The sequence below is a fragment of the Procambarus clarkii genome, chromosome 52, assembly GCF_040958095.1.
Source record: "Procambarus clarkii isolate CNS0578487 chromosome 52, FALCON_Pclarkii_2.0, whole genome shotgun sequence".
NCBI lineage: Eukaryota > Metazoa > Arthropoda > Malacostraca > Decapoda > Cambaridae > Procambarus > Procambarus clarkii.
In genome coordinates this window covers 18,067,043-18,090,187 of record NC_091201.1, presented here as the reverse complement: position 1 = coordinate 18,090,187, position 23,145 = coordinate 18,067,043, and the positions used below count along the sequence as shown (strand labels likewise).

Genomic DNA, 23,145 nt, shown 5'->3' with positions numbered 1-23,145 from the left:
CACTTTGTCCTCCCCACCATTCTCCATTCCCTCATCCCCTCGTCCCCACCATCCCAAACTTCCACGTCTCCTCGTCCTTCCCCATCATTACCCCCTCCATTGTCCCCTCGTCCTCCCCACCATCTCTCACTTCCGTCCCCTCGTCATCCCCACCATTCCCCACTCCCTCGTCCAATGCTTTCCCAAATGATCTGATGTTCCCATCAGAAAATTGGCAACATCAAGTGATCTGATGTTCCCATCACTAAAATATAAAAAAAAAATTAAAAAATGAAATGAAAATATGAAAAAAATAAAAAATATACTATACTCACGAAATGAACGGTATGGTAAAAAACACAGCTCAGTTCCAACACAATTCACACAAATTAATTAAATCAAAATCTATGGAAATTCAATTTATCAATTCAATCAGTAATATTGAAATGGAATTGTAACATTTAGTATAACATGTGTGTTGCTCTTACCTGCAACAGATGGCGCTGTTTTTCAAGACAAGCATAGTTTTACCTGTCACAGGTGTGGTATCTATATTTATACTTACGAAATGAACGGTATGGTAAACACAGCTCAATTCCAACACAATGTCACACAAAATAATTCAATCTATATAAATAAAAATGGAAATGTTCGTTTGTGCATAACGGCTAATCTCCGAAAGTTCTTCACTGATTGCTTTGAATTTTTCACACAATGTTCCATTCGCATCCGAGCAGGTTTTTATATACATACTATATAGATATCACGTCTGTGACGATAAAAAAAACATGTTTTTTCTGAAAAACTGTGTTTTTCATGTGAGAGAAATCTTCGAAACCTCTTTACCGATTGCTTTGAAATTTTGACACAACGTTGCATTCGAATACGCGCATCTTTTTATATATCTACTATATACATGCCCCACCTGTGACAAGGAAAGATTTTTTTTTTAAACAGTACCATCTGTTAGACGTTAGAGCAACACACGCTGTAATCTCCGAAAGTTCTTCACCGATTGCTTTGAAATTTTGAAACAACGTTGCATTAGAATAGGCGTGTCTTTTTATATACCTACTATATAGATGCCTCACCTGTGACAGGTAAAAACATGCGTTTTTTTAAAAAACAGCACCATCTGTTGCACATAATAGCAACATGCACACTATACTAAATATGTCACGAATTCCATTTCAATGTTTCCGATTGCATTGATAAAATTTCAAAGGAATCTGTGAAGAACTTTCAGAGATTAGCGGTTATGCACAAACGAACATTTCCAATTATATTTATATAGATGAAAAGTAACCAATTGTTACTAAACATTATGTTAAAATTAATGAATGCGCCTGAGGAGGACAGCTGCTGCTTTAAATTACTTATTATGAGGACGGATGGAGAATTCGCAGAGTGGAGAACTCCTCCACCAGCCCGTCCTCCAAACAAAGATCCAAAAGTGATTCCATCCACCCGCCAAACCCCCTGTTTATGAATGAAAAGCGGTTTACACACGACTCACAACTGCTGACGTTCGAACATATCCGGAACAAGTGCTTCACTGACGAATTTTGTTCGAACCACAACGCTATAAATGCTTCACCCACGTACTACAAATGCAAATAATCGCCAACCGAACCTAAACACCTAACCTAACCTAACCTATGCCTATATATACACAATATGCTAATATATTATAATATTAATTTATACTTAAGAAAATTCCCGTTTTGAATGAACATCATGTTAAAATTTATGAATGCGTCTGTGGGGTTGACCGCTGAATGTAATGGACTTGAGTCGAGGACGGGTTGCCTCCACTCTGCGGTCCATTTGATCCCAAAGATGCATTCAGTAATTTTAACATGCTGTTCATTCAAAACAGGAATTTTCTCAAATGCAAACTATTATTATTATTATATATTAGAATGTTGTGCATATTTTGGCATTGGTTATGGTAGGTTAGGTGTTCAGGTTCTGTTGACAATTTGTATTTGTACTACGTGGGTGAAGCATTTACAGTGTTGTAGTTCAACCCGTCCTCGGCTCAAGTCCATTACATCCAGCGGTCGACCCCACAGACGCATTCATGAAATTTAATATGCACTCTATTCAAAACAGGAATTTTCTTAAATATAAATTAACATTATAGTATATTAGCATTTTGAGCATATATAGGAATAGGTTAGGTTAGGTTAGGTGTTTAGGTTCTGTTGGTGATTATTTGTATTTGTAGTTCGTGGGTGAAGCATTTACAGGATTGTGGTTCGAACAAAATTCGTCAGCGAAGCACTTGTTCCAGAAGTGTTCGAACGAAATCAGTTGTGAGTCGTGTGTAAACCGTTTTTCATTCATAAACAGGGAGTTTGGTGGATGAATGGAATCACTTTCGGATCGTTGTTTGGAGGACGGGCTGTGTAGTTTGAACAAAAGTCGTCAGCGTAGCACTTGTTCGAAAATTGTTCGAACGTCATCAATTGTGAGTCATGTGTAAACCGCTTTTCACTCATAAACAGGGGGTTTGGTGGGTGCAAGGAATGGACTTGACATGACAGTCACAAACAATAGAAGCTGACACCCTGTGAAGCACAGTAGGGAGTTGCGTGGTGACCACCGGCCAGGTCGGACGCTCCTGAGGTCTCTCCGCTCCTGGCTAGTGTTTATGTTGGGTGATTGCTGGTTTGCCCTGCTGGTGGTGGTTTGCCACTGACAGGGTGACGTTTGACTTAGCCATGGGAACTTCTCGCCCTCCAGTGAAGAAGTCATTGTCGGCTGGTCTGGCATTTACGGTGCCGGTGGACCATCCGTCGGTTGGTGTCGCCCTAGTGGACGTGCTACATGTGCAGCTGTCGGACCTGGTGGGCATCCAGCTGCTTCAGGGCCACCGTGCTGTGGTAAAGTTCCACCTCCAGGCTGCCTTTCAGGCGTTTCTCGAGCGATGTGAGGGGCGTGTTTACCCTCTCCCTGATACTGCTGGTTCTCTTAAGGTGGTGAATCTTAGTGTCACCTTGACGTCAATGGCGGTGCATGGTGCCCCCTTCGAATTTCAGGACGACTTTTTAACCTCCTGTTTTGAACGATTAGGGACGGTGTTAAGTATTCGTTGGAACAAGGTCCTTGCCAGGCACTGTGTTGGTATTCTTGACGGCTCCCGCACCCTGACGATGTCGCTGAAGTGTAGTGTACCGTCGTCGATGTCCGTGTTGGGTTACACGCTCCGCTGCCAGTATCGGGGTCAACCGGTCACCTGTTATCGGTGTGGTCACGAGGGTCATCTGGCTGCAGCGTGCGACGTGGGAGCGACTGGTAGGGTGCATGTTTTTTGTGCGGAGGATTTTCCACCCCTATTGTGTTCGGACGGTTCTGAGGACGGAGTGGGTGCTGTGCTTGAGGTGCCTAATTGCCTGTCTGCTGCCCCGCCTGTTGAGGCGAGTTCTACGGCCTGTGCAACACGTCTGGTGACTGCTGTGGCCCCTGGGGTTGTTGAGCCGGTGTGTGTGAGTGTCGGGCCGTCGCCTGTGCTGCATGTAGTGCGGGATGTCCCGGTGGAGGTTCATGTCCCACCCCCGCCTGTGGATGTGGTGCTGGCTCTCGGGGACACGGGTTCTGCTGCTTTGGAGGGGGGGCTTCGGCGGGGGGAGGTGCCTGCCGTGCCTGTGTGTGTTGGCGACTGTAGTTCTGCTCTTTCCATCCGTTTGCAGAAGCTTGCGCATCGGTGTTCTGTGTCTGTTTTCCTGGATGATGTGAACAGTGTGGGTGATGTGGCCTATGTGGACTCTTCGGACAGTGCGGGTGTGGCCTGTGTGGATGTGAAGATGGTTGCTGTGCCTGCCAACCTGTTCTCGCACTTATAGTCAATATTGGCTTATTTAATAAGTGCATATGTGACATACTAATTGATTGTGAATATTTTAGTTTACCTTGAAAAGCTTCATAGAAAACACCGACCTCACCTAACCTTTATAGTATGTTAAGAAAAGCATCTTATTGCTTCTTATTTAAAATTATTACTTAACCTATCAACGGTATAGGTTAAGTAATAATTGTAATTAAGAAGCAATAAGATGCTCATATAATAAAAATCTATTACTTAAACGACTACAGTACCACCCAATCGACGACACCAGTTCACTCCCTAACAACTCCTTCCTAAACGACATGAAATAAAATCGCTAACGCCTTACAATGTACGCCTATTAACCTAATACCTCCATCATTCCTCAACATACACAATGAAGCATTAAGTATATGGGTGTACCTACTTCCCCATACTAGCAATACACCACACTCTCGATAACAAACAATTTATCAGTCTGCGATGTACCTCCCCTTTCATAAGATCTTACAATTAACTACGTACGCCGCCTGGAATAGAGGGTTAAAATACTTGAGAACAACATTCCCGATAACCTTGACACCGAACTACAAACAAACTTCTAATATTACTTTAAAGACTTGGCATAGCTCGGAAACCATGTAATACCCATAGTTTTCACCGATCCTACCATACGGATCCAAGTAGCTGGTCATGGGGCCCTGTACGGCCAACTACCAATTCCCATCATACACGTCTTCTCCTCATTACCGCGCCAGTAGCCATTTCAAAGGAACTTAAGACCTCCAGCACACACCACAGCTGCGTCAGATCCCACAACCACCGAAGCGTCACCCACATAACTACAAACCACAACTGACAACCCATTGGTTTGTATAACCCATTTAGAGAAACTATGAAAGGATGATACTTAAATTTTCTATACCAAGATGCTTGAATGAGGACATATAAAGTTATAGATAGAGGACACCCCTGCCTCATTGACCTACTCATTCCAGACGGCGATCCCACTACTTCATTTATAAAAAGACTCCTAAAATTCTTCTATAACAACCTTATCCAATCCACACAGTGTATGGGGCGTTCCTCAGTGATGGTATACTCACTCAGTGATAATATACTGGCAATATATATTGTAATACGGGAATGTGTATTTAGGAACTAGTAATAGAGTAAGTGAATACCATTGCAAGCCGGAAAGTAAGCAGAAAATCCTTAGGATAATACAGACAAATAAGCAGTGTTATAAATCAAGGAACTGGCAACCGGTGGCATCCATCCTACCACCTGGAACACAGCGGTCAGCTGTACGGTCCCCACTAGGACCGTTTTCTCCACCATATCTTGAGATGATTTCGGGGCTTAACGTCCCCGCGGCCCGGTCCTCGACCAGGCCTCCTTTTTGTAACACCCCCCCCCCCCAGGAAGCAGCCCGTAGCAGCTGTCTAACTCTAACTACCTTTTTACTACTAGTAACAGGGACATCAGGGTGAAAGAAACATTTTGCCCATTTTTCTCCGCCTCCACCAGGGATCGAACCCGGAACCTCAGGACTACGAATCCGAAGCGCTGTTCACCCAGCTGTCAGGCGCCTGTCAGGCACCATGCGATAAGTACCCCCACATAAAGTTGAACAAATAAACATATAATATTATAAATCTACTGTATACATATTATATATACATACATATAATATTATAATTATTTTCATATAATATTATAATTATTTTCATATAATATTATAATTATTTTCATATAATATTATAAATAGTAAAATTACTAAAGTCAACAAGGAATAAATCGACAATAAATCACAAATATGGGAACAGTCAACCACTACACCAAAACCCAACATGGAGACGTGTGGCAGCTGCTTTAAGCCACGTAACATTTGTATCATTTGATTTCACCTGAGTTGTACAGGATTACCTACACAATATGCAAACAGACAAGGTACCTACTGGATCTGTTACAATGATAGACTGATGTGGGAAAACATCACCAAACTAATGAATTACATTCCTGAAGTACACAGGCAACATTTCACTCAAAAGCTGCCAGAAATATATGCAGAGTATGTAAAGACAGCAACAAACACGGAACACAACACAGGGAATGAGAGTTTAGAGAGCCAAATTAGCAATGATGAAGGACATTGTGTCGAGGTACACGAAAATGAAGGCAATATTGAAGAGCCAACTGGTAATATGAATAAGGAGAGAAAAAATGAGAAGGACGAGAACAAAAATGAGAAAGACGAAAGCAACAAGGAGAAAGATAAGGGCAATAGCAATAAAGAATGCGAAAACGAGAAAGTTAGAACAAAAAACACAGAGGTAGCCATGTCATGCACGGGTACAAACAATAAGAAAACAAGCACAGATGAAAATATTTGCAGGTATTATGCAAAATGACAGTGCAGATATGGGATCAGAGGCTCGGAATGCAGATTCATGCACCCCCGAAAATGCCAAAACTTGTTAGGGAAGAGCAGATGTCGTTTTGGTACAGTGTAGATATTTCCACCCTAAGCTATGCAGACTCACAAGAAATGAGAGGAAATGCTACGATCTTCATTGCCCTGATTTCCATGTTAGAGGCACACAGCGCTATATAATAGAGAAAGTCCAATATAATAGCCCTGAATTTTTTTTTAGAGGCAAGCAGAAACAGAGGGAGGAACCAGACAGGCATAAACGTTGCAGGAGTACGGATGGAGAGGGGGAAATTCCCAAGACTGGACTACGATTCGTCATCAAGCCCACACATACTACACCCCCAATTACACAGAAACTTTCACTCCCCAGTACCACTTCCAAAACTGGACAAACTATCGCCAGACAAGCACACCCTGGGTCAGGGTAGAGAGGAGGGAGAGCTACCAAAACCTTTCAGAAGTGACACAATATGGACAATCATTCATATTTGCAAACATACAAGGTCTGAAGCCAAAATAATCAAGAAATAAAGTTAAGTTCATAAATGGCCTCCTATTAGAGTCAAACTCAATATTTGGGGCATTCACGGAAACTCATACGAAAGATTATATGGATAGTGAGATCTGGATTACAAATTATAATTTATACAGATGTGATAGAGAAACTAGGTCAAATGGAGGAGTAAGTCTGTATATTAAAGAGGACCTGGTATGCACAGAGCTACTAAACTGAACTAATGAGGTGGTAAAGATACTTGGAATTAAGGTAGAAAAAATAAACCTAATTATTATTCAAATATATAAACCGCCAGATATAACTGTTGAATTCACAGAGCAGATGCACAAAATAGAGAACATCCTTGATAGTCTAGCAAAACCAGTTCCAGATATTATCTACCTTGGAGATTTAAATTTACCAAGTCTAAAATGGAGAATGGCAAACGCAATATCATAGCAGGGAATGACCCGGGAAATAACCAATCACAGGTCAGAGAACTTTTGAGATTCTATGACAAATTCTCGCTCAATCAACAGATTACAGAACCAACTAGGAACGAAAACACGCTAGACTTGTTATTCACAAACAATGATGAACTAATCAGAGACATTACAATCTCAGATACTACATACTGAGACCATAAGCTCATTGAAGTACGAACTAGCGTAAATAATGGTAGTAGGTCTAAGAGACCCAACAAGTGAGAAGGAGTATTCAATCAATTTAATTTCAACAATAAGAGTATCGACTGGGAAAAAAATAAATGCAGACCTTGCAAACATTGAATGGGAGACGGTCTTAAGGGGCAAAACTCCCACGCAGGGAATAGCTCAACTGACAGCTGAAGCATACAAGGTCTGCTTGAAGCACGTGCCTGTGAGGATGGTCAGAAAGAGGACCACTCTGGAAAGAGAACGTAGACGACTGTACAGGAGAAGGAAAAAATAACGGAAATGCTTCAGCAGACACAACTATCACAAGAAAGGAAAATAAACCTAAGCAGGGAGATCGAAGAAATAGAACAAGTGTTGAAGCGATCATATGTGTCAGAGGAAATGGAATTGGAACAGAACGCTATACAAGAGATAAAGAAAATCCAAAATATTTTTTCACATACGAAAAATAACAGTAAAAACCCTCGACCACTATTGGATCTTTACAACTGAAGGTACGTACACAGAGGGCAAGGAAACTAGTGAAATTCTAAGAAGCCAGTATGAGGCTATGTTTAGCACACCAATAAACAACATGAAAGTTGATGACCCAGACAGCTTCTTTATGAATGACATTCAAGCTGCAGATAATATAACGGATATTAACACGAACTCTGAAGACTTTCAAAGAGAAATTGACAATATGCCCATGCACTCAGCTCCTGGGCCTGATTCATGGAATTCAATATTCGTAATTCAATATTCGTACCAGTAGCTCAAGCACTCATTGTAATATGGAGAAAGAGCCTGGATACAGGGGAGATACCAGCTGCACTTAAATCTGCAAATATAGCTCCTCTGCACATAGAGGGTGGTAAAGCCTTGGCAAAAATTATAGGCCAGTTGCACTAACATCACACATAATAAAAGTTTTTGAAAGAGTGATTAGAAATCAAATTTCTAGTTTTATATAAAATAATGAGCTACACAACCCAGGACAACATGGATTTAGAGCGGGAAGATCCTGTCTGTCACAGTTACTTAACTACTATGACTAAATCAAAGAAGCTCCAAAAGAAAATCAAAATGCAGATGTTTTATACACAGACCTTGCACAGGCATTCGACAAATGTAACCATGGAGTGATTGATAGCACACAAAATGAGGTCAATGGGAATTACTGGTAAAGTAGAACGCTGGATACTTCTTGTCGAACAGAACACTAAGAGTAACAGTTAATCAAATAAAATCGAGTTCAAACGCAGTCAAAAGCTCTGTACCTCAAGGTACAGTCCTTGCACCACTGATGTTCCTTATTCTCATATCAGATATAGAAAAAAATACAAGTCACAGCTTCTTGTCTTCATTTGCAGATGACGCAAAAATCAGCATGAAAATTACATCTGCTGAAGACATTGAAAAATTACAAGCAGATATCAACAAAGTTTTCGATTGGACAGCAGAAAATAACATGATGTTTAACAGTGATAAATTTCAGGTACTCTGGTACAGCAAAAATGAGGATCTGAAACATAATACAGGGTATAAAATACAATCGAATCTGCCCATAGTAGGAAAACAGCATGTAAAGGATTTGGGAATAATGATGTCCGATGATCTAACGTTTAGGGAGCATAACCAAGCAAATATTGCGTCAGCCAGAAAAATGATCGGATGGATTACGAGAACTTTCAAATCCAGGGATCCGTCACAATGGTTGTACTCCTCAAGTCACTTATGTTGTCCCGTCTCGAGTACTGCTCAGTACTCACTTCCCCTTTCAGAGCAGTCTGTACGTTTCAAAGCTCTCCAAATGTACTCATTTGAAAGGAAACAAGAGAGAGATATTAAATAATATACACGTGGAAAATACTGGAGGGCCGGATCCCAAATCTACACAGTAAAATAACAACATACTGGAGTGAACGATATGGAAGAAAATGCAGAATAGAATTAGTGAAGAACAGAGGTGCCATAGGCATAATCAGAGTTCACTTTATAAACATCAGAGGTCCGCGATTGTTCAACGTCTTCCCAGCGACTATAAGAAATATTGCCGGAACATAGACATCTTCCAGAGAAACCTAGACTGTTTTCTAAAAGAAGTTCCCGACCAACCGGGCTGTGGTGGGTATGTGGGCCTGCGGGCCGCGCCAAGCAACAGCCTGGTGGATACTGGTGACTCTCACAAGTCAAGCCTGTCCTCGGGCCAGCCTTAGAGAGTAGAAGAACTCCCAGAACCCCATCAAGCAGGTAACAAGCAGGTATCACACAACGTCTATTCCAAACCTTTCCAACACCTTAAAACCCCTGTCATAGGCCTTAGACCGGCTAAGGCTAATCATAGACGCCGGGAACCACCATCATCTATATCATGCAAAACGTCCCGAAGATTATTGCAATGCACTATTGATCTCCCAAGAGCACCACAAAACTGTTCACATGAAATACAACACGAGCTAGTTAACACTCTTCTTAACCGTTTATTAATCCATTATGAGATAATTAAATAATCTTGGTATAAAAGTGTCATCAATAATCAAGTGTAAAAGTGACATCAGTCTGAAAAAAGCTTCAAATTCCTTACCTTTGGCAGCAATTTCACCAACCCAAAAGCCTGCGATAATGACAGTTTGCCGGACTATAACAAATATTTAACCATCGCAACAAGATCACAGGCAACCACATTCCCGAACATCATATAAAGTTCCGCAGAGAGGCCATTCACTGGAAGGAGCTGTACCCTTCCTCATGGTCTCCATTACCTCCCAAACATTATCATCAGCCTCTCTAACCCTCGAATCATTGTCCCCTGGAGATAACTTTTATGTCTCACCTGACAACCTATCTTCTAGACGTGTCCTAACAGCAAATCACAGCAGGTTCAGTCCTCCTCTGGTTTAGTATGACTTTACCCATCGATATTTTATTATACTTGTTCAACCCTGCAGATTCCAAGGAATACAACCTAAACAGACGATCCTGCAAGACATTAAAGAGGCCGTTCCCTTCAGCCGCCCTCCTCTTTACATATGAGACAAAAACGTCTTACACAGCAATTTGGTCTAATCTCACCAATCTAAAATACATGGAAAGTTATCGTTCTGTTCATTGCACAACGGTCACAGTGAACGAAATCTTGGAAGAATGTCACTATCAGTCAACACACTACAATTTAACTTCGACCACCCAAACCCATACACAACCAAACTATGAGACGTTACCCTCGCAAGAAATAAACTGTGATAAGAGAAACTAACCAGTTGAGTTCTAGATTCGTGAACACCACCATCTAAACGATGTATATACATCTGTTCGTCCAGGAACTATTGGTGTGGGACGTAAAAATAAATGCAAGTGTCCTCAAGCAACCACTGACTGGGTTTCCATAGAGACAATCTCCCGTCTCTCTCAGTCATAGACACAGTCATAACTCCACCATTGGTATTGTCACATTCAGAGGTCACACAGTTAAAATCAAACAAAACTAAACAACATACAGTGTGTTTCATGCTGAAGGAAATATAACACGTCCTGTGAGAAAAAATCATCCCTCTGTAAATCCCGAAGGAGCATAAACATTTAACGACGATATTACGTTGTCCAAAAACGGACCCCCTACCAAACATCACCTAAATTGTCTCCGCAGTACACGGACTGGTGCCTGATTACGAATAAGAACCAGAGTCACCTCTTTCAACTCTGCGAAGGGTTAAACACCATATGGTAATCACCAGTAATATCTAGTTGTTTTAACCCTTAACAAAAAATATTCAAACAAAAATAGCGAATCATATAAAGGAGACTCAATTGCTTAACGTTATCGCTTAAACCAGGGGTCTCCAAACTTGTCAATGTAAGGGCCACATTATATATTTCCCATATTTATGCGGGCCGGAGGAATAAAAAATGAAAAAAAAAAAAAAACAAATCAGTGCCAGTAATTTAATTTCCTCAAATATTAAAGTATAAACATGGAAAAATTAAAACATATCTTTTTGGAAAAAATCAGGGTAAACTAAATAGATTCCTGCCTTTAGTTTTATGCAACCAAATTAGTGTGACGAATGATACTGTCGTTTTGACTTCAAAATTTCATTAAAATCAGGTTCCAGATTAGATGAGCCAATTGTAAGAATTGATTTCAAGTGATCATCAGACAAATTTGCTCGATAGTTAGATTTCACATACTTCATTTTGGAAAAAGTTTGTTCACACAATTATGTTGAACCAAAATGGACACAAAACTACAAGCAAACTTTATCAAATTTGGAAACTGATCTGGCTGCAGGCATTTATAAAACTCAATCAGATTTCCTTCTCTATACTTATCTTTCAGTCTGTCATCTGCCTGGAGATCAATAATTTCCATTTGAAATTGAGTTGGAAGATTTTCAGCATTGCAGTCAAATGGATTATAAAAGAGCCTGATTTCATTTGCTTTGGCATCAAGGTCAGCAAATCGCTTCTGAAACTGTTTTTTCAAATCTGAAATTATTTCATTTGCAAATGAAAAAGGAAATTCAACTTTACTTTCTGTATGAAATTTTTCACAACATGGAAAATGAGCAAAATTCTTAACCTTCACCTGGCCTTCAAGTAGCGCAAGTTTTGCTCTGAATGCCTTGACATGAACAAAGTAGTCACTGATCAAATTTGTTTTGCCTTGCCATTTCAGATTCAAGTTATTCATATGACCTGTCATATCTGCAAAAAATGCCAATTTCCAAATCCATTCACATTCTGATAATAATGGCTGAGGGTTATTTTTCTCTGTGAGAAATAAATCAATTTCTAATCTGAGCTCAAAGAAATACAGCAAAACCTTTCCACAACTAAGCCATCTAACTGCTGTATAATAAGGCAAGTTAACAAACTCCGCATCAATTTCTTTCAAGAAATCACGGAACTGGCGATGGTTGAGTGCATGAGATCTAATGAAATTAACCAAAGAAACAACAGGTTTCATGACACAAGACATATCAACATATTTTAGGCACAATGCTTGTTGATGGATAAGGCAATGCAGAAAAATGGGTTTTGAGAATCCTCCAACCTCACAAGCTGTTGTAATTTGCCCAACCAAACCCTTCTTTGTCCCAGACATATTTTTTCCTCCATCAATTGTCACACACTGCACTTGTTTCCATTCCAGGTTATATTCTGTCATAGTTTTACTTACTTCATTGAAAATGTCCTCTCCAGTTGTTGTGGTGTGCATGCTGTGAACTGATGCTAATTCTTGGCTCACATTAAATTCACTATCAACAACACGAATGAATACTAAGAGCTGAGAAGTATCACACACATCAGTTGATTCATCCAACGCAAGAGAATACCAACAAAATCTTTTTGTTTTTTCCTTTATTTGCCGAATTATGTCGCCTCCTAAATCTTCAATTCTACGAGCAACAGTATTTGACCCAAGACTTATCATTTGGAAGAGGTTTACTTTTTCTGGACATACCTCTCCTGCTGCTTCCACTATACACTCTTTTATGATACTACCATCAGTGAAAGGTTTTCCTTTTTTAGCCAACACATAGGCAACTTTGTAACTGGCTCTAGTTGAAGTTTCATTTTCAGATTTTTTCTTACTGAAAACAGCTTGTTGAGAATGCAGACTGTGCTGAAATGATTCAAAATTTTTAGTGCGTTCTGCTCCTGTGATGTGAGAATAACTTGAGCCATGTTTAGATTCATAGTGCCGACGAATATTGTATTCCTTCAGAACAGCAACACTGTCTCTACATATTATGCATAAAGCTTTATCATTTGCTATCACAAAAAAGTACTTTATCTTCCATTCGTCATTGAACCGACGGCACTCACTGTCCACTTTTCTTTTCTTTATCTTTTCCATATCTGAAAACATAAGGGTAAAATAAATGAAATAAATTCTACAGGAAAAAAACAGCTTGTATGTGGTGTTAAAAAGCATAGCATATTATTATAAAGTGGTAAATATTATGGCAACAGCTTTCGTTGAGAAACTTAATGGTTACCATTTTAACTATTTTAAACATGCAATATTTTTGGTTACAATAGTATTATTGCTATTTTGTATAACTAAGATAAAGGCATTGTCAAAGTACAGAGAAAAGAATATTGTACAGTGTTTGTGCTCCCTGAAACGGAAGCAGCGAAGCCCCACTCGCCCTCCATCCCCACAATATACAGTTATACACAACTGATTGGTTGTAATGCACAACACATACCTACCAGTATTAGTATCTGTGCATCACACTATCGAGAGAGAGGAAAACTGACTCGGGTTGAGCGCCACCAGTCAGCAGCCCCAGCTTTGAATAATTCTGCGATGCCATTCGTACGATAATTATTTTTTCAAGGCCACAACACCGGGATTTGTTTGGAGGGCCGGATGAAATTATGTGGCGGGCCGGTTGTGGCCCGCGGGCCATAGTTTGGAGACCCCTGGCTTAAACCATTAACACTCAGCATGAGCATGATAGAAATGGAGCTATTTCCTCACACAATACTTATTGTACAACGGAGCCGGTAGGCCGAGCGGACAGCACACTGGACTTGTGATCCTGGGTTCGATCCCAGGTGCCGGCGAGAAACAATGGGCAATGTTTCTTTCACCCTATGCCCCTGTTACCTAGCAGTAAAATAGGTACCTGGGTGTTAGTCAGCTGTCACGGGCTGCTTCCTGGGGGTGGAGGCCTGGTCGAGGACCGGGCCACGGGGACATTAAAGCCTCGAAATCATCTCAAGATAACCTCGCTGTATTCGTCTAGTTGTGCTTTGCAAAGAGCTTCGGCTCTTTGGTCCTGCCTCTCAACTGTCAATATACTGGGCACACTTTCAATGCCCCCATCCCCATGGTCCACCACTCGAGCCTCCAAACATGACCCATGGACCCCATTCCCATCCCATGGAGTGAGAGGAACCAAAATGTGCGGACGGTCACCTGACTTGTCCACAGGCTCTTTACTGAGTACTACCTTAACAACAGCATTATGTACAATACCATCCTTCACTGCCACCACACAACGATGATAACTTTCACCAGCTGGCTTACCAACAACACCACACACACACCAATTGCTAGTTGTGACGTTATCTCTGGCCCAGCAGGTTCTGGACTCACTGAGAATCATCTTCAATTTCCTTTTCATCACTAACATTAACCTCAGCTTTCACACACCGTTTCGATTTAACAACTCCTCACTACTTCTCCTGAATTCTTTGAATTCCTTGAACACCTGAAGGATTCCTCTAACACCTGAAGCCGCATACCCTATTCGTAATCGAACCTCAGTCGATTTCAGTATCAGTATTCAGGTACTCAGTATTTTTCAAGAGCTCAGTTTCTTATCCGGCTAGTCCCATCTTCAGCAGCATTCACCCTACCAACATCAGGGGATCGAAACGTTTGAAAATCATTCTCTACAAATACATTTACACGATCTCCAGGTCCCAGACGACATGTAGCCGCCAAATGACCTACAAAACCACATTTTTACCATATGCTTGTCCTGCCTACTATACACAATCTGTCACGAAAACTCATTACCATTACCGATGATAGAATATTTATCACTATCCTCATTTTAACAGTCCGGTTGCTATTCAACGACCCATCTAAATAGACCGGACATTGCTATGTTTGCACAGATCATCTCAATCAATCCAAATCGGGACAACACTCCCTAAATCACATTGTCTGACATCTCATATGGCATTTCTCGCACGAAAACAAACGTAAAATTTATCTTATATATCAAAGATATTTACTACTCCTTCTCCATTAGGTAATGAAAGCTCTTGATTTATATTTTTGTCCATAAACTGTCAAAAGTTACTATTATCCTTTAATTTATATACAATTTTCATAGAACGTAAATGCTAGATACAAAGAATGTCACTGAGACGTAAATGCAGCATCTCCACAACTGAGTAATCAGCGGCATTAAACACCAGGCCAGTCGATATTTAAAGGCGGGCCAGTACACCACATTTTCAAAAAGCCTCACCAGCCACCTCCCCCACAGTTATTAGCAGGGCGTGGGCGTGTGGGTCGCCATCAAATTGTTTCACCAATTCCAACGTCTGCCAGGAGCACAGCAAACACATCCACACCTGCTTACAGCCCAAGTGTCTGTCACACAGAATATAAGCAATGGCTCCCTTTCATAAGACAATATCACAGGTATAAACATAACAACATTGAGGTCAGCTGTTGTCTAGACTATATTTTTTAACCATTACCTTTCCTTCACCGGGATATAACTATATTATAAAAGAATATCAGTTTAGCTGTTTGTTTTTTTCTGTCTGTCTGTCCAAAATTGAAGGCAAGATACTTGGGGCTAACCTCACAAATATTTGCAGGGGAATTGAGCTGGGGTATGGGACAAACATTGGCTGGTCAGGGAAGACCCCATTTAAATGATTTATGAAATATTAGCAATTATAGTGACAAGAATGGGATTTTCATAATTAAGTGTAAAATATTTGTTGTAATTTTCAGAGTCAAGTGTAAAATAATTGCGGTGGTTTCCATAGAGTTTTTAGTGATCACAATATATTCTATGTGAGTCCCAAATAGTTGTTTCAGTGCTTCTTAATACATTTTCTGAGAGAAAGAGGAGGTTAGAAGAGGATGATGAGGGGGAAGGACTAAGGGAGGGGGGGGCTAAGGGAATGGTGACAATGGGTTCAAAGTGAAAAGTGGGGGATGAGAGAAATAGAATGGAAAGAGTGGGAAGAAACCCAGGTGCGGCTGGGTACCACTTCTAAGTAAATAAATGAAATGTCTATTTATTGGAGATTGCAAGGGAGAGAGCAGAGAGATGGGGATGGTTATCTTGTGGTGATTTCAGGACTCAACGTCCCCGCGGCCCGGTCCCCGACCAGGCCGCAGTGAGAGGGAAGAGGATAGGATAGGAAAAGGGGGACAAATAGAGGGGATGTGGCGAGAGAGGCGTGGCGCACACCCGGGTCTTACTCCCTCTCCCACAGTGCCACTGTCCACTTAATGGAGCACCTCAGTCACTCACGAGGAAGAGTCCCACACTCACCCTTGCGACCCTGTGGCAAGTGAGGTAAACCAGCCTTGTCCCGGGTCTTCAGTCTAAGCATCCACGGACACTGACCCGGGCTCCTTGCTGCCAATTTGCTCGGCAGAAAATTTGATAGCCTAGGACGCCAGTCCTGCTAAAGCTTCCAACAAGGCCAGATCATTTCTATAGATACAGTGGTAAATCTTCCTCAGCCTGTTGTCTTCCTAACTGTGTTCAGTGTTCCGCCCCAGGCAAACAATATAGAGAGTGAAGATAGGAGCGAAGTGAAACACAATATAAAAATTATAAACAATTTACTGGAAATAAGAGTACATTGACTTTGGGCCGAAAGTATCTTAACTGTCACTATGTGGTGCACTCTGCAATGAAAATCAGCAACAATATGGCAACACTTTTCAGAATTATTATTTTCAATTAATATTATCCTAAACTCATTAGGATTTAAATTTACTAAAAGTTTTCCAGCAAAATTATTACTATAAGTAAGTACTTATCGAAAGAAGGCACCAAGCTGGGGAGGCTATGTAGCACTGTCAAAAGTGAGGGATAGTCATAAGGCGCTAAAAGGAGCTAAGGATGACAATACGAGAACAAAAGCGCATAAGGCGATCAACATCAAAGGCATCCGATTCACCAAGGATACTAACGAGGGATAGGTGACCGCAAAGAATAGTTGGGAAGCAAGGCAAACACACATCCATTAGGTCCAGGACATTAAACAAGGATATGTACGACTGTAAGAGCCCATGAGTTACGCGGGTATGGCCAATATGTTACCTCGCCAGAACCGTTTCTCACTGCCGGTTACGGTGGTAACCGCCATAACCGGCAGTACTCTCACTGCCGGTTACCATTAAGGAATGAATAACTGGATAGAAGTTGGCATAAGGAATACCTTTACAGGAGATTGGACACGTGCTTATAGCTTCCTTAACGGAAGCGTTCGCAAGCTCATTTAAGGAAGCACCAATATGGCTGGGAATCCAGCACATCTCGACAATCTTAAATCTGCTGGAGATAAGAAACAGCCAATATTGAATATCCACAAGCAAAAGACTGATAAGATTAAAGGACTCCTGAGCCATGAAGGCAATGTGAAAGTCAACTACAACAACAAAGGAAGAATTACAGCGAAAAAGCAGTTGACGAAGACCAAACAAAATTGCATAAAGTTCAGCCGTAAAGATGCTAATCTGTGAAGGCAGGCGACACATATATATGCAGCCAGGAAACACAACAGGAGTACCCTACACCGTAAGCAGACTTAGACCCATCTGTGAAGACGGAGATGGAGCGAGAGTGTGAAGAGAAGTGAGCAAGGAAAAGGCGTTTCTCTCTCCTGCCAATATTTATGTCCAATACTTGACCTGTAAATCATTCCTTATGAAGATGTATTAATATACGAAAGTACTTAAGGAAATTCCTGTTTTAATTCTTCTTCCGTGGTCTGACACTGTCATACTTATATATATACTAGCTATACCCGCCACGCGTTGCTGTGGTTCAATCTGGTTAAATGGGAAAGAAAGAAAAGAAAAAGTGCACGTTTCTAATATGTTTAATTTCACAATGCTTGTGGTATACAAATTTTGTTGTTGTTCTATTGTCTGTGAAGATATAGAGATTGTCTGGTTTGCCGACTCTAGAACACGCAACATATAATTGTCCACGACAGAAGCGAGAAGCAATCCGTGTCTATATATAAACTGCACAATTCTAAAGATTGGCCCTGAGATTACATGGTGATTGATTACAAACGCCAATGGTGATTACAATGCTCATATCATATCATATGATGGTGATTACAAACGCCAATCGAATTGGAAATTACAATATCTTAAATTGAAATGGGATATTTGTTGGAATAATAGGAATGCGAGGAATGAGGACATCTTCACCTTGAAAGGTTCTGTCAAGAGTGTTGCTTCTGCGACGTTGGTGAATAATTTTTTTACTGCAAGGCGCGTGGCCTTGCAAAGTTCTGGCTGGTTGATATTTCGCAACATGATAATTGGTAACCCGATTTTCAATTGCAGTACGTGTGATGGTATCCCTGGCAGATCGAGTGAATTCAACAATTCTGTTTGATAATTAACCGCTTCATCTGCTTCCTCAACAGTGTCGACGGACTCGTCTGTGACTGCCTCGCTTTGAATGTTTGACTGAATAATATTGTAGATGTTCGTAGACGTCTTTGTTCTTGGCCGTAAGAACAGCTCGTTCACTCAGCCAATCGTCAATCTTATAATTGGTTTGAATATTGGGAAATACTTTTTCAGCAAATTCTTCTTTTAACGTCACTAAATTGTAGAAGTTATGAGGCAATGAAATTCGTCCTGAGGTCAGATCAACCGACACGTTTCCGTTCGCAATTTCTATAAATTGATATAAGAATATCTCAGCTGATGGATCGTTTTGCAGCTGGACACGCATATTTGAAGTTAATTTTAACGTCTTTACGTGGCGCCACAAAATAAAGTATTTCAAATTAGCATTTATTTCGTCAGCTGGTGTCCATCGAGGAATTACAGGTAATGTTTGCCTGAAATCTCCTGCAAGCAATATTAATGCGTTCCGAAATGGTCTGATGTTTCCACGCAAATCTTGTAATGATCGATCAAGAGTCTATTGCGTTTTTTGTGGGCCATTGAACATTCATCCCAAACAATAAGTTTGCATTTCTGCAATACTTTTCCCATGCCGGATCCTTTGGAAATGTTGCACGTGGGAGTTTCAATGAATTGCATGTTCAATGACAATTTCAAAGCCCAAGTAGCAGTTCTTCCACCTGGTAGCAAGTCGCAGCTATTCCTGACTATGCAAGAGCTAAAGTTATGCCATTTTGGGATCGAAATGCTGCCAGAATCAATCTAATTAGGAAGGTTTTACCAGTTCCTCATGGCGCATCTAAGAGGATTTCTTCAAGCCCGTTATTGACAATTTGAATTATTTGATTGTAAAAGCCTTTTCGCTCAAGCGTTAGCTTAGGAATATTTGATTGCACATACGACAACGGTATCCGTGTTGTAATTTTGTTCACGACGCAATTCTACATCGAACGAAGCAGCAGCAGATCGATTCGGTGATGGCATTTCCAATTGATTGAGAACTTTGTTCATGATTTCTAAGCACAAATCTTCAATGATTATCATTGATTATCATTTACACACCTTCATTGTAGATTTTTGCTGTGAAATCCATGTTCACATTTGAATTTTCCTTGCGTATTAGACGGATAATATCTACAGCCATGTGTGATTTATATTTCTCCCATAACTCTGTTGGAGATGAAGGAGAGCAGGCGGTCAATATGATGGCAAACAATGCATGAATTTGATTTGGATGTGACGTGTTGGACGTATCATTAATGCATACATCCCAGTGTCGGTCATTCTCCAATAACTTCAGAGTTTGACATGCACTACAGACAGTGGCATGTGTAACGCCGTTGACAAATCTCAATTGCTGGAAAGACGTTGGACCGGACACATTTACCAACAGCATGCGAAGAAAGAAGCATTCATCCTGATTGGGATACACGGTGTACAATCTACCTATCGTTGTTTATTTGAATTTGCCAGGTTGTCCGTCGACTCGCTCTCCTCGTTTGCGTCGTTCATACAATTTTCTACTGGCATTCCATGTGTACTACATAGGCACTTCCGAATACAGCAGTGTTTTCGCATAAGCGTCATTTTAATATAACGTGAAAAAACCTGTTAACGATATTGCCTGTGGACTCATAACTGTTTGTTACACATTTGCAGCTGTGAAATAAACGTGTTGTCTATTTTCTTGTTTTCAAAACAAAAAAATGCCAACGAAATATTTATATTCAAATGCAGATCAATCGACACAGCTCAAATTCTCCACCAATTGCACTGAAAAAAATAGAACAGTTAAAAAGCGAAATTAAAAAACAATGATATAAAGAAATAAACTATACCCATGAAATGAAGGGTATGGTAAACGACACAGCTCAATTCCAATGCAATGTCACACAAAATAATTATATCAAAATGAAAATAAATCAAAATCTATGAAAATTCAATTTATCAATGGAATCGGAAACTTTTAAATGTAATCGTAACATATTTTGTATGGTGTCTGTTGTTCTTACATGTAACAAATGGCATTGTTTTTAAAAAATCTTTTTTTTACCTGTAACAGGTGTGGCATCTAAATAGTAGGTATATAAAAACATGTACTTATTCGACTGGAACGTTGTGTCAAAATTTCAAAGCAATCAGAGAAGAATTTTCGGAGATTACAGTGCATGTTGCTCTTACGTCTTACAGATGGCGCTGTTTTTCAAAAAAAGCATGTTTTTTTCCTGTCACAGGTGAGGCATGTATATATTAGGTATATAAAAATACTTGCCTATTCGAATGCAACGTTGAGTCAAAATTTCAAAGCAATCGTAAAGAGGTTTCGAAGATTTCCCTCACATGAAAAACACATGAAAACACAGCTTTTCAAAATAAGCATGTTTTTTCCGGTCAAAGACGTGACATCTATAAAGTATTTATATAAAACCCCGCTCAGATGCGAAGGGAACGTTGTGTGAAAATTTCAAGGGAATCGGTGAAGAACTTTCGGAGATTAGCGATTTTGAACAAACGAACATTTGCATTTATATATATATATATATATATATATATATATATATATATATATATATATATATATATATATATATATATATATATATATATATATATGTATATATGTGTGTGTGTGCGAACAAGCCTGAATGGTCCCCAGGACTATATGCGACTGAAAACTCACACCCCAGAAGTGACTCGAACCCATACTGCCATGAGCAATGCAACTGGTATCTACAGGACGCCTTAATCTGCTTGACCATCGCGACCAGACATAAGGAAGTGATAGCCGAAGCTATTTGAACCACTTCCCCGCCGGCACTCGGATGGTAATCTTGGGCATAGCATTTTATCAAATCACCGGTCGTGATGGTCAAAGGATTAAGGCGCCCTGTAGATACCAGTTGCGTTGCTCCTGGCAGTATGGGTTCGAGTCACTTCTGGGGTGTGAGTTTTCAGTCATATATATATATTTATATATATATATATATATATATATATATATATATATATATATATATATATATATATATATATATATATATATATATATATATATATATATATATATACAACTTTAGAACAATTTCCCACCAGGAGACTCGAATCTTTGTGGTATTTAAATACTCCGAAATTACCATCTCTTTTAAGGGTCTGAGCAGGTGGTGGAGAGGGTTAAGGCGTACCTGTTATGCCAGTTGCTGGAAGGCTTCTGTGCTGGCTAGGGTTCGAGTCTCCTGGTGGGAAAGTGTTCTAAAGTTGTATACTTGACTCTCGTGTTTAGGAGAGTTGTGCCTTAAGCATAGACACTGTGTCTTCCCATATTAACAGGGACTTGATGAAATTAACGTCTAAATGACCCCTCACTTGCTCTAGTGCTCTTGGGAGGTGGTGATCTTTGTGGTATTTAAATACTCCGAAATTACCATATCTTTTAAGGGTCTGAGCAGGTGGTGGAAAGGGTTAAGGCGTACCTGTTATGCCAGTTGCTGGAAGGCTTCTGTGCTGGCTAGGGTTCGAGTCTCCTGGTGGGAAAGTGTTCTAAAGTTGTATACTTGACTCTCGTGTTTAGGAGAGTTGTGCCTTAAGCATAGACACTGTGTCTTCCCATATTAACAGGGACTTGATGAAATTAACGTCTAAATGACCCCTGACTTGCTCTAGTGCTCTTGGGAGGTGGTGATCTTTGTGGTATTTAAATACTCCGAAATTACCATCTCTTTTAAGGGTCTGAGCAGGTGGTGGAGAGGGTTAAGGCGTACCTGTTATGCCAGTTGCTGGAAGGCTTCTGTGCTGGCTAGGGTTCGAGTCTCCTGGTGGGAAAGTGTTCTAAAGTTGTATACATGACTCTCGTGTTTAGGAGAGTTGTGCCATATATATATATATATATATATATATATATATATATATATATATATATATATATATATATATATATATATATATATTATTAAATATGATTGAAAAAGTAAGATTAATAATTCTAACACGAATTTTCTCAATCTTTCGTACATTTCTTTTCACTGTTGGAGGTAAATCAAAAATCAATTCTCCAAAATTCATTTTTTTTTTTTACCCTATTAATGCCACATCTTGTTCTGTCTTGTGTTAATGCCACATCACCCCTTCCACCTCACTCAAATGTAGATATAAAATCGGAGATGCGTAAGTTCTATTCAGTTGTGTATTTGTGAACTAAAGTCTTTGAAAATGTAATAAGTTTTACGAAACGTGCTCGTGTCGCGTCAGACTAGAAATAAAAATGAATTTTGGAGAATTGATTTTTGATTTACCTCCAACAGTGAAAAGAAATGTACGAAAGATTGAGAAAATTCGTGTTAGAATTATTAATCTTACTTTTTCGGTCATATTTAATAATATATGTCTACAGGAAAGACTGCTACCAAAATATACTAATATATATATATATATATATATATATATATATATATATATATATATATATATATATATATATATATATATATATATATATATATATAAGCCTATACTTGCATAAACCACAAGTGAAGATAAACAATCTTTGGACAACACCCACCAGTGGGACTCGAACCCAGAAAGCACAACTACCTT

At 39.9% G+C, this 23,145-nt stretch overlaps 1 protein-coding gene across 1 annotated transcript; it reads right to left on the bottom strand.

The window, feature by feature from the left end:
* Nucleotides 1-19,609: 19,609 nt before the first annotated feature.
* Nucleotides 19,610-19,951, bottom strand: LOC138352148 (uncharacterized). The gene has a single exon (XM_069304410.1). The coding sequence runs from the start codon at nt 19,949-19,951 to the stop codon at nt 19,610-19,612; it is 342 nt and encodes a 113-aa protein (XP_069160511.1).
* Nucleotides 19,952-23,145: the final 3,194 nt, after the last annotated feature.

Excerpts from the sequence above, each read along its gene's own strand:
- LOC138352148 (XM_069304410.1), bottom strand. The coding sequence starts at position 19,951 with ATGCTGTTGGTAAATGTGTCCGGTCCAACGTCTTTCCAGCAATTGAGA.